The sequence below is a fragment of the Equus caballus genome, chromosome 23 (assembly GCF_041296265.1).
Source record: "Equus caballus isolate H_3958 breed thoroughbred chromosome 23, TB-T2T, whole genome shotgun sequence".
Lineage (NCBI taxonomy): Eukaryota > Metazoa > Chordata > Mammalia > Perissodactyla > Equidae > Equus > Equus caballus.
Genome location: NC_091706.1, coordinates 38,964,917 through 38,978,743, shown reverse-complemented (window position 1 = coordinate 38,978,743; position 13,827 = coordinate 38,964,917). Strand labels below are relative to the sequence as shown.

At 38.2% G+C, this 13,827-nt stretch overlaps 1 protein-coding gene across 2 annotated transcripts in view; it reads left to right on the top strand.

Moving 5' to 3' along the window:
- Positions 1 to 13,827, top strand: part of GLIS3 (GLIS family zinc finger 3) — a 446,896-nt gene that overhangs the window by 9,093 nt on the left and 423,976 nt on the right. The window contains exon 2 of one of the 2 annotated variants that reach the window (XM_001491923.6): positions 4,439 to 4,925. The exons of the other annotated variant lie outside the window; for it this stretch is intronic. Coding sequence (XP_001491973.1) covers positions 4,538 to 4,925 — 388 coding nt within the window. The 5' untranslated portion in view covers positions 4,439 to 4,537. The remainder of the gene's footprint in view (positions 1 to 4,438; positions 4,926 to 13,827) is intronic. 2 annotated transcript variants of the gene reach the window in all.

Below are 13,827 nucleotides of genomic sequence, written 5' to 3'. Positions count from 1 at the left end.
ATTTAGAGAAATGATATTGTACACATCCAATGCATTTCCTCTATAATATCCTCCAGCTTCACAGGCACATGTTTGCACTTTCCTTGTGCTAAAATTGCAGACAAGAATAATTTTGATTTATTGGTGACATCTAATATAGCTGTGTTTATATTGTTGCCAATAAAATGACTTACACGATTGGGTTTTGTTTATACAATCTTTTCTGAGGAGTCAGTCACCTGTGTTAGGACAAGGTACATTCTGCTTATTAAAATGAACTCCCTGGATCTAAGAACATTCAGCTCTATCTGTCCTTGATTGAATTGCAAAATGTGCTTCACACTGCAGCCGTGCATGAGAATAACTTATATTATCTATCCGTAGGCTTTTCATTTCTATATCCTCCTGGCCACAAAAGCTGTAACTAGAGAAGCCCATGGGAATAGCCTGGGCCTATTAACGATCAAGGCAGCGACATTGAAAAGGCAATGTTAATGAAATTATACAATCATTAACCCAAAGGAAAAAAATAAAAAGAATCAATAAAAGCTCTATTTTAGATGGCTGAGACGTATATATATATAAGAAGCCAGCTCAGGAGCAGTTTGTTTGCTGACCAGTATTTTGTGTCTCATTATCAGGTTTTCTATGCAGGGTAAAAAATGCTTGTGGCATAAGGAATGGAAAATGTAACAAAGGCTAAATGTAGCCTAAGGAAATGAAATGATGTATGAAAATTAATAATTAACTGGCTCATCAGAAGAATTATGACTCTAGATGAGTCTATTAATGATATTTACTAAGAAAGGGCTTCTGGCAGTAAATAGGCATTATGGAACTTGTGTTTTTGGATTTTTCTTGAATCGATGAGTTAACATTGCTTTTTGTTTGCTTAATCTTTTACTCCGTGAGGAACAGTGCCTGGAACCTTGGGTAGAAGGTAGAGTCAAGATCTTATATTCTGATTAAAGTCATAGCTTTTCCAGAAATCTAGTGAAATTATTAAATGCTTTTGTGCTTTGGTTACCTTAGGAGTTAAGTAATTTCCTCTCTGACGTGACTTATAGGAGTGTGTTTGAAGAGTATGAAAGTGGTCAAAAGGAAAGATTTATTAACTCATGTTGACTCATATAGCAGAATGAACATTTTCATTGTTTGAACTAATGGAGTATTAAAAATCTAAATGTAACAAAATGTCAGATCCAAAGTACCCTAAATTTGTACTTCTGGATGCTCCTTGCTTTTTCTTTTTCTTCTTTTTTTCTGTTGATAGCCTCAGGCAGAGTAGCTGGATGGAGGGCAGAGGAGAAAGTAATTCCTCTTTTTAAATGGTTTTTAAATAGAAAGATGCTCTTCCAATGGAATCCTACCAGTTAGGTTTTGATGCTGATTAGTTGTGATTTTACTTTTTAGCAAAGTATAGGAAAATTTAATCTTACTATTCATTTTTCAAGGTAAGTGTTGTCTTTCAGCACATTGCTGGCATGAAAGCCTTCTGTCAGCTCTTGCTTTGATAGAGTCCGGAGAGACTACTATCATTTTTGCTTCCATATCTACCCCATCCCCTTGATTTAAGTGCCGTAGGTATGAAATCTACATATTTATTTTTGATTATAGTAAATGGGTGTATTTGATAATCTTTCTTATCTTAATTATCTGGAAGAACAGAATTTCAAGAGACTGTAGTGATTATCACCAAATTCCTCATTTTTTGGATGAAAAACCGTTAAGTCCAGAGAAGTTATAAATGATTTGCTACAAGTAGAACTCAGGTCTCCTGACTTCTAGTTGAGTGCTCCTTTCACTTTGACTCAATGACGACGTGTTTTTCTTAAAAGTTAGCAGTTTATTTCTTTTTTGCTACCAAGTGGATTTAGAATTATACATGATCATATGGCCTAGATAAAAAGTATATAAAATATTATAATATGAATAGACAAAATTGATTTTTAAATTCTGGTATCTAAGGCTCAAAAAATCTGTTGGCATAATTAATGTGAAAACTGGATTATTAGGCATATTTTCACATACAGTTTATTTTATTTTTGTCTTGAGGCTGGTTTTTCTCAGCTCACACACCATTGACCTATTGGTTTTTCTTTATGGTATTAATCACTTTACTTTCTGGCTCTTGCTTTTTTAGTAATAAAATTTAAGTACATTTTTGTTGTTGTTGTTACTTTCCACCTAAAGCTATTTAAAACAGGAGTGCAGTTTATAAAAAAATAAAAATAAAATAAATATCCAGTCTAAGACTAGCAGGTTTGACTGTCTGATACTTAATTAAGTTCTCAGCACTTTAATTATTTTTCCTTCTTGCAAACTCACCTTCTTAATGATCTAGCCTAATTCTAAGTAACTTCTTATGTGTTTTTCTCCAGATTTTTGATGAGAATTCCTGCTTGTATATGTATGATCTTGCTGCCAAAAATGACTCCTTTATTTTTAAAAACCTGGAAATGGGCATCGTCTGCAAATCTGCAGACACTTGTCACCTGGACCGCGGTCTTAGTGACGCATATTTCCAGTCATGTTGGATAATTCCTCATTTTCAACAAATTGCCAATACAACATATTTATTTTGCCTTTTTTTTTTGGTCGGTACTGAATAAGGGCTTTCTTCTGCAGGGTTCAGAGTACTTAGAAAACAGTATTTTATCAATGAGGGGAGAATAGATGGCCAATATCATCTGGCAAAGCATGGAGACATTAAATGACTCTTGCCCACAATCAACCAATGAATCAACAGACCAGCTGGTAATACACTCGAGTTCTTCTAAATGGACACAGCAGAAAAAGCATTGGAATTTTTCCAGTGTCAAAGAAAAATCTTACAACCATTCTGATACCAGGGTTCATTTCTCATTGTTCCATAAACAAACTTAAATGATTCAGGTTTGGATAACCTGGATTTATTTGTCTGTTCTTGGGAACTGTAGCAGAGGTAAGGGTAGGACGGAGACCTGTGAGTGTTTCTGAGGGCTAGATGGTGTGGCAGTATTAAATGTGACTGATAGAATTCTTAGTAAAATAGAGAATTGGTAAAGATGAAGACATTCCAAATTTTATATTGCTAGTAATTTTTGGAGTTCCTCAACATATGAGCGTGCACTGTCAACTTTGCAGAAGGCACAGTGAGTGGTTGACTTGAAAATTTAATATTTTTGATTTTCTAAAATGATAAAAGAAAAAAAACCTCTTCAAAAACTTTGCCCTCTTTGATATCCTGTCCTTGATGATTGATGGAGCCATTCATTTTGGAGTTGAGTTGGAAATATTTGTCTAAGGCATTGAGTGGATCATACAGAAAAAGATAGAATTATCCAGTTGAGGGTATCTGGCCACTACTACTTTGCACGCAGTCCATATTTCCTGTCTTTGTTCAGCTTTGGCTTCTTTCCATGACTATCATGTCTTTATAAAAGAATACAGATTGTGACTTTGTCTGTTATTCTTTTGGAGTAGTGGCACTTAGTCACCTCATTGCATATATTTTGGGGACCTATTGATCACGGGAGGAAGGGGTCTTTCCTAATGATTTTTAACCAGGGAGTACTGACATGTTACATACGGATGTATGATGATGTCCAGTGGCCATGTCAGTTCAGTTCTTTTGGTTTTCCCTCTGCCAGTTGAGGAAGAGGCTAGTGGGATGGCAGATGGAAGTTTCGTGGAACTATGCTGAATTTGCCATGTGCTTGGTGAACCTACTCAACTTTAGAAGGGCTCTTTGTCCTTGTGCTTTCCATAAAGCATTTTGCGCAGCCTTTTCCTTTTCTAGGATCTTAATGGAAGGTGAGAGTATTGTGATGTTGATTGTATTTCCATCCCCATAACTCAGGATCAGTATGGAACCAAGACTCTAATGGTGCTGTGAATATTTGGACACATGGATGTATGAAGCTTTTGCAGCATTCCCAGGCCCATATTTTTATCTTTTGTAAATCTAGGGACTGTGAAAAAATGGCTCTAAGGGTGAAAATCTGAGATGGTTTAATGTCCTCATAATCTCATTTAGAAGCCATATCTGCTTTTTGTTTGTTTACTGGAAACTTTGAAGCATTGCTCTCACAGCTCATGAAGGTGATGCTTTTGGAATTCTAAAACTCACTATAGCAAAAGTGAACTAGTATGAACAGATCCTCTAGGGAGCAAAGTAAATTTCATTTTGCAAGCTGGCACCAGTAGATTGGTTGTAGTTGCCAAGAGCACTGTATTGAGAAGGGCTCAGTGGCAAACAAAACAATGCAGTGATCCATAATCCATGTCTACCATGAATGCAGGAGGGGAGAGTGCTTGCCAGTGAAGCATGTATTTGATGACCCTGCTCTACATAAAAGATCATTTTGCTAAGAGTGCCTCTTTTCTTCCTGATATGAATGCTGTACAGGTTGAAAACTCGCTGTAATTTATTTTCATTTTTACTTTAAAAAATGCCTGCATTTATTTTTTTAAACAGGCTAATAACCCACACCATGGATAACTTATTGGACTTTGCCTGAAAGGAGTCATTAGTGCCATTGGATATTTGACCATCTTGGCCACAGGTTTTTTCAGAATGAATGGAAGGTCATGCAGCATGAATCTCCACCGGACATCAGGAACCCCACAGGGGCCTGGGATGGTCAGTGGCCAACACATTCCTCCCATCAGAGCCCACTCAGGGACTCCTGGCCCATCGTCCTGTGGAAGCACACCAAGCCCTGCTATCGGAAGCCTTACTAACAGCCTCCATCTCAAGATGCCCTCAGGAGGAGGGATGGCTCCTCAGAGCAACATGGCTGAGAGCCCCATCCATCTGCCTGCCTTGAGCCCCAGGAGACAAGTGCTCACCAATGGAAAGCCACGATACCAGGTCACCCAGGCCGGAGGCATGTCAGGGCCCCACACTTTAAAGCCAAAGCAACAGGAGTTTGGAAACCCTTTTCCTCCAAATCCTGGGAAAGGTAGGATTGTCTTTCTGGGATCTTTTAAAAGTGGACACTATTTTTTTCTCCCCCTAGTCTCTTTTCTGCCAGCAAATCCTATGAAAAAATATATGATTCAATGTCGGAGTCAAAGTTGATGGTCTCAAAATGATGTGTAGCTTGCTTGGTAAGGGGGTGAATGTGTATATGTGTCTGAGGGCAAGGGCCACAGTGGTAAATGTGACACCCCATGGGACTGTGAAACAGAGTAGAAGGTGAGATAGAAAGATCAGAAATGGGGAGGTAGGGTGGGTGGTGGTGGTGGAAGGGCAAGAGCAAGTTTAGCAAGATCCTGCCCTCTGGATACACAGAGCTCTGCCCTGGCTCATCAGGGGCTGGATTCTGCAGGCCATAGAGGAGAGAGGTGGCTGCAACTGTCATTATGGTAGGTGGGTGCTAGAAGAAAGGTGCTGTTTAGAAGGAAAAGGATAAAAAAGGGAGAAATTTTAATGGCTAATAAAATGAGGAATTTATACATAGAAATGATAAAAAACTATTCTCAGAGCAGAACCTATAATTTTTATATATGGCTAGTGACAAGAAAGAAGGGAGCTAGAAGAGAATAATGAAAAGATATATTTTTGTGCTTGTGGAGAACTGGAAAACCTGGTTAATTTGAAATGCAGAGAGAATGTGATTTTAATTCAGTAGTGTTTGGATTACCAAATACTTTAAATTAAAGAATAATTGTTGGAGAATAGCAAGTTATTTGAATGACATACTCTATAGAAACTGCTGTTGACTTACTGAGGTTATATTGCAAATTATATGTGTATTTGGGCTAGAAAAAGAAAGATAGGTAAAATATAGCTTTGTTATGTAAAATAGCACAACTATATATTCTTTAAGGTATTTTTAGCATTTAGTTTTAAATATTTATATGAAGTATTTATGCCATCAAAATAATTACTAGTGGCCTTGTGAATAGCCATTCACCCAGTTAACTCATAACTCACTCAGCTGTAGTGAATAATGCTTTAGATCAGACAGGTAACCAAAATGTTGTTTGTTTTAGTGTCTGTGTATTTCTGTGTATGGAGAAGTTGGTATAAATGGGTAGATTAAAAAAAAACACAACTAAACATATGTGTAGCTTTTTTCTTTTCTTTTTTATTTATTTATTTTGGCCTAGGTTTGGTTTTGAGTTGTTTTATTTCTTAGAACTACTGATATTTAGTATAAGTATAGGAGAAACCTTCCCTGGGGGCTGCATCCCAAATAGTTCTGTCATTGTCTGTATGTTCACGGTACGGTAAGCTAGGTTCCTTCATGTCAAGCTCATATGTTTGGATTTTCAGGGCCTGAGGCCCAGTAAAATCTTTCAGCTTATGCTTGATTAGTGAACTGTAGCTTGTTTTTATATATACTTGTGTTTGAAATCCTGACTGGCAATAATAATGGTGATAATAGTAGCTTGCATTTATTATATCATAACTTAGCAGGTATCAGGTATGTGTTAAGTGCTTTCCAATACATAGTCTCAGTTATTCCTCACAACAGTCCTGAGTTGTATGCTTTTGTTGATTAACCAATAAGGGAACTAAAGTCTCGAAAGAATAAGTAACTTCAGCATTGCCAGCCAGTAAGGAGTTTAAGAATATCGCTTTGATGGTGACCAGAAGTGGTTATAGTTATAATCATGGTGTTAAAAAAATGCTTCAGATACGTAAGAGAGAGTGAACTCTCTGGGTTAATACTCTTGGAACTCAGGTAGGGATTAGTACTGCTTCCTGATTCTCCTCTTTTCGACTTTCTGGCTCCTTGCTCAGCTTCCAAGCTGACTCTTGTAGATCTGCATGGTTGGGGCAGGTGTGGGCATGGATAAGAGGTCAAGGACAACAGTATTACTATCCCCCTGGCCTTGCAGATTGGATGCCACTGGTGGTCTGGATACTGCCAGCAGTAGCTGAATGTGTCCCTTTCAGATCTTAGTTGACAGTTCCTAAACTAAGTTAATAACTTGTTGAGAATGGTGATCTGAGACTGTTTAAACTTCATCCAGTCATTTATTCAACAAATAATTGTTGAGCATATGTTGTGGGTAAGCCACTGTTTGGGGGATACAGTAGCCAATAAAACATAGTCCTAGCCCTCAAGAGTTGGAGAAGTCAGACAAATAAATGGGCAGTTAAAATAAAGCACAGTTGGGGCTCTGATAGGGATACACTCAGGGTGATATGGCAGCATTTGGAGGGGTTCCCAGCCGGTGCTTGGTAAGAGGATCTAGGGGGAGAGTAGGATATCTAGGCAGACATCTGAAGGATGAGGAGCTAGCCTTGAATCAAAGTGTCTGTCCTCTGTGCGTGTGTGTGTGTGTACGTATGCATGTGAGGGGGCTATCTGCAACTTATTCTGGGTAAAAAGAAAAGCATACTCAAAACCTGGAGGGGAGAGATCGTGGTCCACTTCGTGGCCTTTCACGTGGTTCTACATTGGAGGGCGTGGAGACTATGCTAAGAGATGAGGCTGGAGAGGAATAAGCAGAAGCCAGATGAATGGTCATGAATGACACACCAAGGAGTTTAGATCTATCTTGATGACACTGGTGTGCTCTGGAAGGGTTCTAACCTTGGGGATGATGTGATAAGCTCGAGATTGACATCTTTCCCTGGCTTTGTCATTGCATTCTCATGCATTATTGACAATGCCATGACCCAGGGGGTAGGTACCAAAGAACGTGTGTCTCTGTGGGTGTAGTAGTCAGAGTTCTCTGGAGAAACAAAACCAATAGTAGATACATCTATATATCATCTATATCTATATCTACTTCCAATAGAATATATATATTCTGGGAGCCAGCTCCATGGCATAGTGGTTAAGTTCAGTGTGCACCACTTTAGCAGCCTGGGTTTGTGGGTTTGGATCCTGGGCGCAGACCTACACCACTTGTCAGCCATGCTGTGGTGGTGACCCACATTCAAAATAGAGGAAGATTGGCACAGATGTTAGCTCAGGGCTAGTCTTCCTCAGCAAATAAAAGAGGAAGATTGGCAACAGATGTTAGCTCAGGGCCAATCTTCCTCAGCAAAAAAGGAAAGAAAGAAAGAAAGAATATATGTATTCTCTCTCTCTCTCTATCTAAAGAGATATATATAAAAAGATATAAAAGCTCACATGATTATGAAAGCTGACAGGTCCCAAGATCTATAGGATGAGTCAGCAAGCTGGAGACCCAGGAGAGCCAAGGGCTTAGTTCTAATCCAAGTCTGAAGGCCTGGAACTAGGAGAGGCAATAGTGTAGTTCCAAGCTGAAGGCCAGCAAGCTTGAGACCCAGGAAGAACTGATGTTTTAGTTTGAGTCAGAACGCAAGAGAAAAGCCAATGTCTCTGTTCAAAGGCAATCATTCAGGAAAGAATTCTTTCTTAGCAGAAAGTCAGCCTTTTGTTCTATTTAGGCCTTCAACTGATTGGATGAGACCCACCCATATTAGGAAGGGCAATCTACTTTACTCATTCTATTGATTTAAATGTTATTTTCATCTGAAAACACTTATAGAAACACCCCAAATGATATTTGACCAAATATCTGGGTACTCCATAGCCCAGTCAAGTTGACATTTAAAATTAACCTTCACAATGGGATATCATTGCTTTGGGGCCAAGTACAGTTTACATGGTGGCTAAGAAAATACATTTCTAAGCCTTGAGAGTAATTATCCCAATTCTCACGAATCCAGTGGAGCTGTCTACAGAAAAGGATTACCACACAGCAAATATCTGACTTGAAGACTGGAGAATCTCCAGTGGAGGCCTCCTGAGAAATATAAATTTGATTGTAATGTTTATGTTAGGTAAGGATTGAGTTCTACTCACTGATAACTCAAATAACAGTGGCTTTAATATCATAGGATGTGGTTCTCAAATAGTACACCAAGGGCACTGGACTGCTATACCAAACTCAGGGGGTGCCACAGGATATTTTAAATTTGCAAGGAAACATAGGGATACTCGACATCCTTTGAACACCAGGCCAACTGCTAGCTTGAGAAGGTTCATAGTTTTGACATTAGATTGCACCATGTTCCTTTTAGTGATGTCATATCTTTGCTAAGCTACATTTTCAGTAGTGATAAAAAAAAGCAAGCACTTTATATACTCATGTTTGTAGTAACATTATTCACAGTAGCCAAAAGGTGGGAGCAACTCAAGTGTCCATCAGCAGATGAATGGATAAACAAAATGTGTCACATACATACAATGGAATATTGTTCAACCTTTAAAAAGAAGGATATTTTGACACATGCCTCAACATGGTTGAACCTTGAAGACATTATGCTAAGTGAAATATGCCAGACACAGAAGGACATAGATTGTATGATTCCTCTTATATGAGGTTCATAGAATAGTCAAATTCATAGAGACAGAAAGTAGAATGATGGCTGCTGTGGACTGCGTGGAGGGGAGAATTGGGAGTTATTGTTTAACGGGTCCAAGAGTTTCAGTTTGGGAAGATGAAAAAGTTCTGGAGATGGGTGGTGATGCTGGTTGCACAACAATGTGAATGTACTTAATGCCACTGAACCAGACACTGAAAAATGATTAAGATGGTAAATTTTAAGTTATGTATATTTTGCCACAATAAAAAAAAAGCAAGTGGTAAGTGAAAATCAGCGTGGAATAGGAGGTGAAGGTGGTGGTGTCGATTCTGATTACAAGGTTTGAGAAGTAGTAGAGGGCACAGTTGGAACACATGTACTCTCAGTAACTGGTTATTTAAAAATGAAATAAGAATACTTTTATTTTTAATTTATGTGTATTATTTTTTTCAAACAGCTAATAAGTTGTTAATATATAAATACCATTAAGTCGTTAACAACTAACTACTTAATAAATGGAACTGTTAGGTGTTCCTTTTGGCCTACAGGCACCATGAAAAAATTGAGACACTGAGGATGTCGGGACCTGAGAACATTTGGGAACCTCTGTTAGAGGAGTTTGTTTTTCTCACACAAAGAGCAGGCCAGGGTAGGCGATGCTTCTAATGGTTGGACTCTCAGGGATGTCAGGTCCAAGACCATGGAGCTTCCCTTCGTCTTTCCCTCTTGGTTGTACCATAGCCGCCTCACTCCAGCTCCTGCTGTGGAGTCTGTCTTCTGAGAAGGGTGATGGTGGAAGAAAGAAGGACAAAAGGGACAACTCCTCCCCAATCGATCCTTTTTAGTTGGCTTTCTCAGGAGCCGCACCCGTCTCTTCCCACTCAGTTAGCCAATCATACATAGTTTATTTCTTAAATGAAACTCATTGTTTGCTCCTGAATTTATCTTTTTTAAAAGTTAGATTTTATCTTACATTATTTTATCTTATGTTCTATCGTATTTTGCTTTTTAGCATTTGCCACCTTTCTCTCTCTCAAGTAAGTTGAACCACTTGTAAGTTGCAGACATTGTCACGCTTCACCCCCAAATTCCTAAGCAGGTGTCTTTCATGCTGTATAACTAAAATACATTAAGGATAACCAAGGAATGTAACTTTGATACAATAGTATCATTTGTATATAATTATATCTTTAAATACAGTACATACTAAAATTAATTTTACTTATTTTATTTTACTTACATTATTTTTTGTAATATAAATTATTTCCTTTCCGCACTTATAATCCAAATGTCCATTGTAGCCATTTTGTTCATTTGATCCAGGATCTAATCAAAGATCATGCATTATATTTGGTTGTCATGTCTCTTTAGTCTCTTTTAACCTAGAACAACCTTCTCCCCCTGACTTTTCTTTGTGTTTCATGACAAAATATGTTGATATTTTTAAAGAGTTCAGGTCACTTTCTTGTCTCACCATCTAGTTTGTCTGATCGTTTCTTCATGATTGGATTCAGGTGAAACATTTTTGGTAGGAATACTACATAAGTGATTTGTGTACCACCTGTTCTATTATGCCAGGAAGCACTGAATGCTCATTCGTCCTACTATTGGTGATGCTGCTTTTGATCACCTGGCTAAGTGATGTCACCAGACCTCTACGTTGTGAAGGACACTTTCTCTTTCAAAATTAATAAATAATCTTAGGTGAATATCTTGTTCTCAAATAACCTTTCATAACATCCATTGATGATCCTGTCTTAATCAGTTATTACATTATTGCTTGCCTAATGGTGATTTTCTGATTCTAGCATTCCTTCTTTGTTTATTAGCTGGTATTCTTCTGGAAGGAAGAGCTGCTCTCTCTTCTCTTTTTGAACGTCACTGTGGACTCATGTGTTCTTTTTCAAAATTCACTGTGCTGTAATTCATTACCAACAATATTCTTTCTGATGCTCAAATTGTCCCAGATTTGGCCAGTAGAAGCCCCTTCAAGTCATTTCCTATGTCCTTTTGATATGTTCCCAGTAAACACTTCCTTGCTTTCATACACAACAAGATGTTCTAGGCTCACTTGTACTTCCCTGCCCCAGACCTAGAATCAGACATTTTTCAAAAAAAAACACTCAGTTCCTTTTAGTGGGAAATGATATTTGGAAAACTGGATGAAAGGGTGTTCTTATTGACCGTGGGTTGTCATTGTTTCTAGGCTTTATGTGTGGACAGAGTTGGGAAATATATCAGAACAAGATAATGAGTTCCAGTTAAAATATAACATTACAGAGTTCTTCCTCACACTTCCTCATTGCACATTTGTCAGTGAGATTCCTGGTTCTCAGCAACGTTAGTGTGTTTGTTCATATTTATCTGAGCCACTGAGTGAGTGTGGAGGATGTTCTGCAGTTGGCAGCTTCCTGGCCCTCCTAGGATTGGTGAGTATGGAATCCCAGTTATATTGTACCAATAATGGCATTTCTCCCTACTTTCTGCTCAACAGTTATGAATTGCAATTAGACTAGTAGAAATGCATTTTTCAAAGCATCTGGGGAAGTTTTATGATCCTCACTTTAAGCATATTTGACACAGCTATTTAAATATTTAAGACAATTCCACATTCTCAGTACCTGTAGGACTATATAATTAGGAAGATTTTCGTTGTAAAGGTTTTATATTTTACTTTGGGGCCTCTGACATTTCTTGTTGGGCTCTGCTGTCCTTGGAGACAGACAAAGGGAGTTAGTTATTCATTAGCGCTTGTGGGTTATTCATTATTGTTGGTCAGAAAAGGCAGAATAATATCAACAAAGGACACCAAACTAATTGGAATTAAAAAACTCTTTTGTGTCACTTAAGGCTGGTGTTTCTTGTAAAGACCCTGTTTAAGAAAAATAATGTATCGTGTGAACTTGGGAGGTCTAAAAACTAATGTGCTTTAAATAATACGTCGTTTTATTTTTATTTTTTACTGTTTGTGGTTTGCTAATTCAGTTGGTTATAACCTGGAGTTTAGATTAGAGTTTGATTCCTTAGTGGGTCAGCTAACTTGATAGTTTTCCTTCACCGCCACGTCATAAATTGTAAAATACCATTGCCACTGATTTAAAATGTCACTTCCTCATATCATTTCTTCACTTATGTTTATCCCTGGAAAAACAGACTATGAAAAAAAATCTGCTAACACCATTGAGTGAACCATGTTGAATGTTCTCATGTTAGAAGTGAGGCAAGAATAGCAATTGGGGTCTCATGCTTTTGAAGAGATGCAGTTGATAATATTAGCTAAAGAAAGTTGGGACAAAATACTTGGTTACTTTTTTTTTCCACTTCTGCTTTTTAATCATTTATATTTCCTTGCACTTCCAATGTGGCTTCCTGTAGAATTAGAGCAAAGTTAATATTCCATAAATGGTTCCAAAAATAACCAAACCAGTCGGAGACCAAAGGCATTATTCCAGTTGAGGTAGCCAGAGTTTTCATTTTGTCTCGCCAACAAGGCAGGTGAAACACAATGTTTACTTTTGTTTACTCTTTGGGCTGCACAGGGTATACTTTGTGTGATTTATTGATGCTGGGTATAAATCAAATTGATGATGGATTTCCCAGTATTACTGGACGGCAGGCACAGTTTGTTCCAGTTATAAAAGCGATTTGTCAGTCTCCTAACGTTCCACCTTTAAAAGAATGTATTCTATTAACACCTCCTGCCCCTTAGACATACCTCAAATGCTGTAGGACATGCAGCTGAAACATAACAATCGTTAGTCACCTCCAGCGTTTTCTAAGGCTATTGAATAGCACCAGCTTTGGATTCGTACAGTACTTTGTAGTTCACAACCTTGCATATTGATTATCTTGTATGATTTGATCAAAGGCATCATCCTGTGAGGCAGGGCAAGTGTCATTGGGCCCATTTTAGGGATGGAGATACTGAGGCTCAGTTTGCTGGAGATCTCATTCTTTATGTACTGTGTGGATTGACACTGAATAGGACTCCACAATCTGAGAGCTCCTGTTACAGGTATTCTGAGAAGTCTTGCCCCCTCTCTCCATTAGAGTTTTTGGTTACTGCCATTCCTGAAAGAGTATACCTTTAAAAACTCAAAACCATTCAGCTGCCATTTCCATCCATGAGCTGAGGAAATGGGCCTTTGCTCCTGTTTTGGAAAATTGTACTTGACAGTTTGCAACAATAGGCCCTTCTCTCAGCAGGGAGGGCATTGTTTACCTTGGGGGGAAGTCAGGCAGTCTTTGTGTGATGGCTACCTGAGTGATATCAGTATATGCACAAGTACCTTTCCACCCTTCTGTCTATGAAGTCTTTAAAGCCAGGCAGGGGGATATCATAATTGTGAAGAGATTTGCTATTTCTGACCTATCAAATTTTAAGGATACAATGGAGGTGACTTGTATTCAATATCTGTTTTCATCCCTGCCTTATTTGAATAATGAAAGAAATAGAAGGTCTGTAATTGGCTCTGACATAATAAACAAGTTAAAAAATAAGACTTTTGGAGTAGGACCTTGCTACTCAAGGATAGTCTGAAGCCAGCAGCTTTAGAATCCTGGGG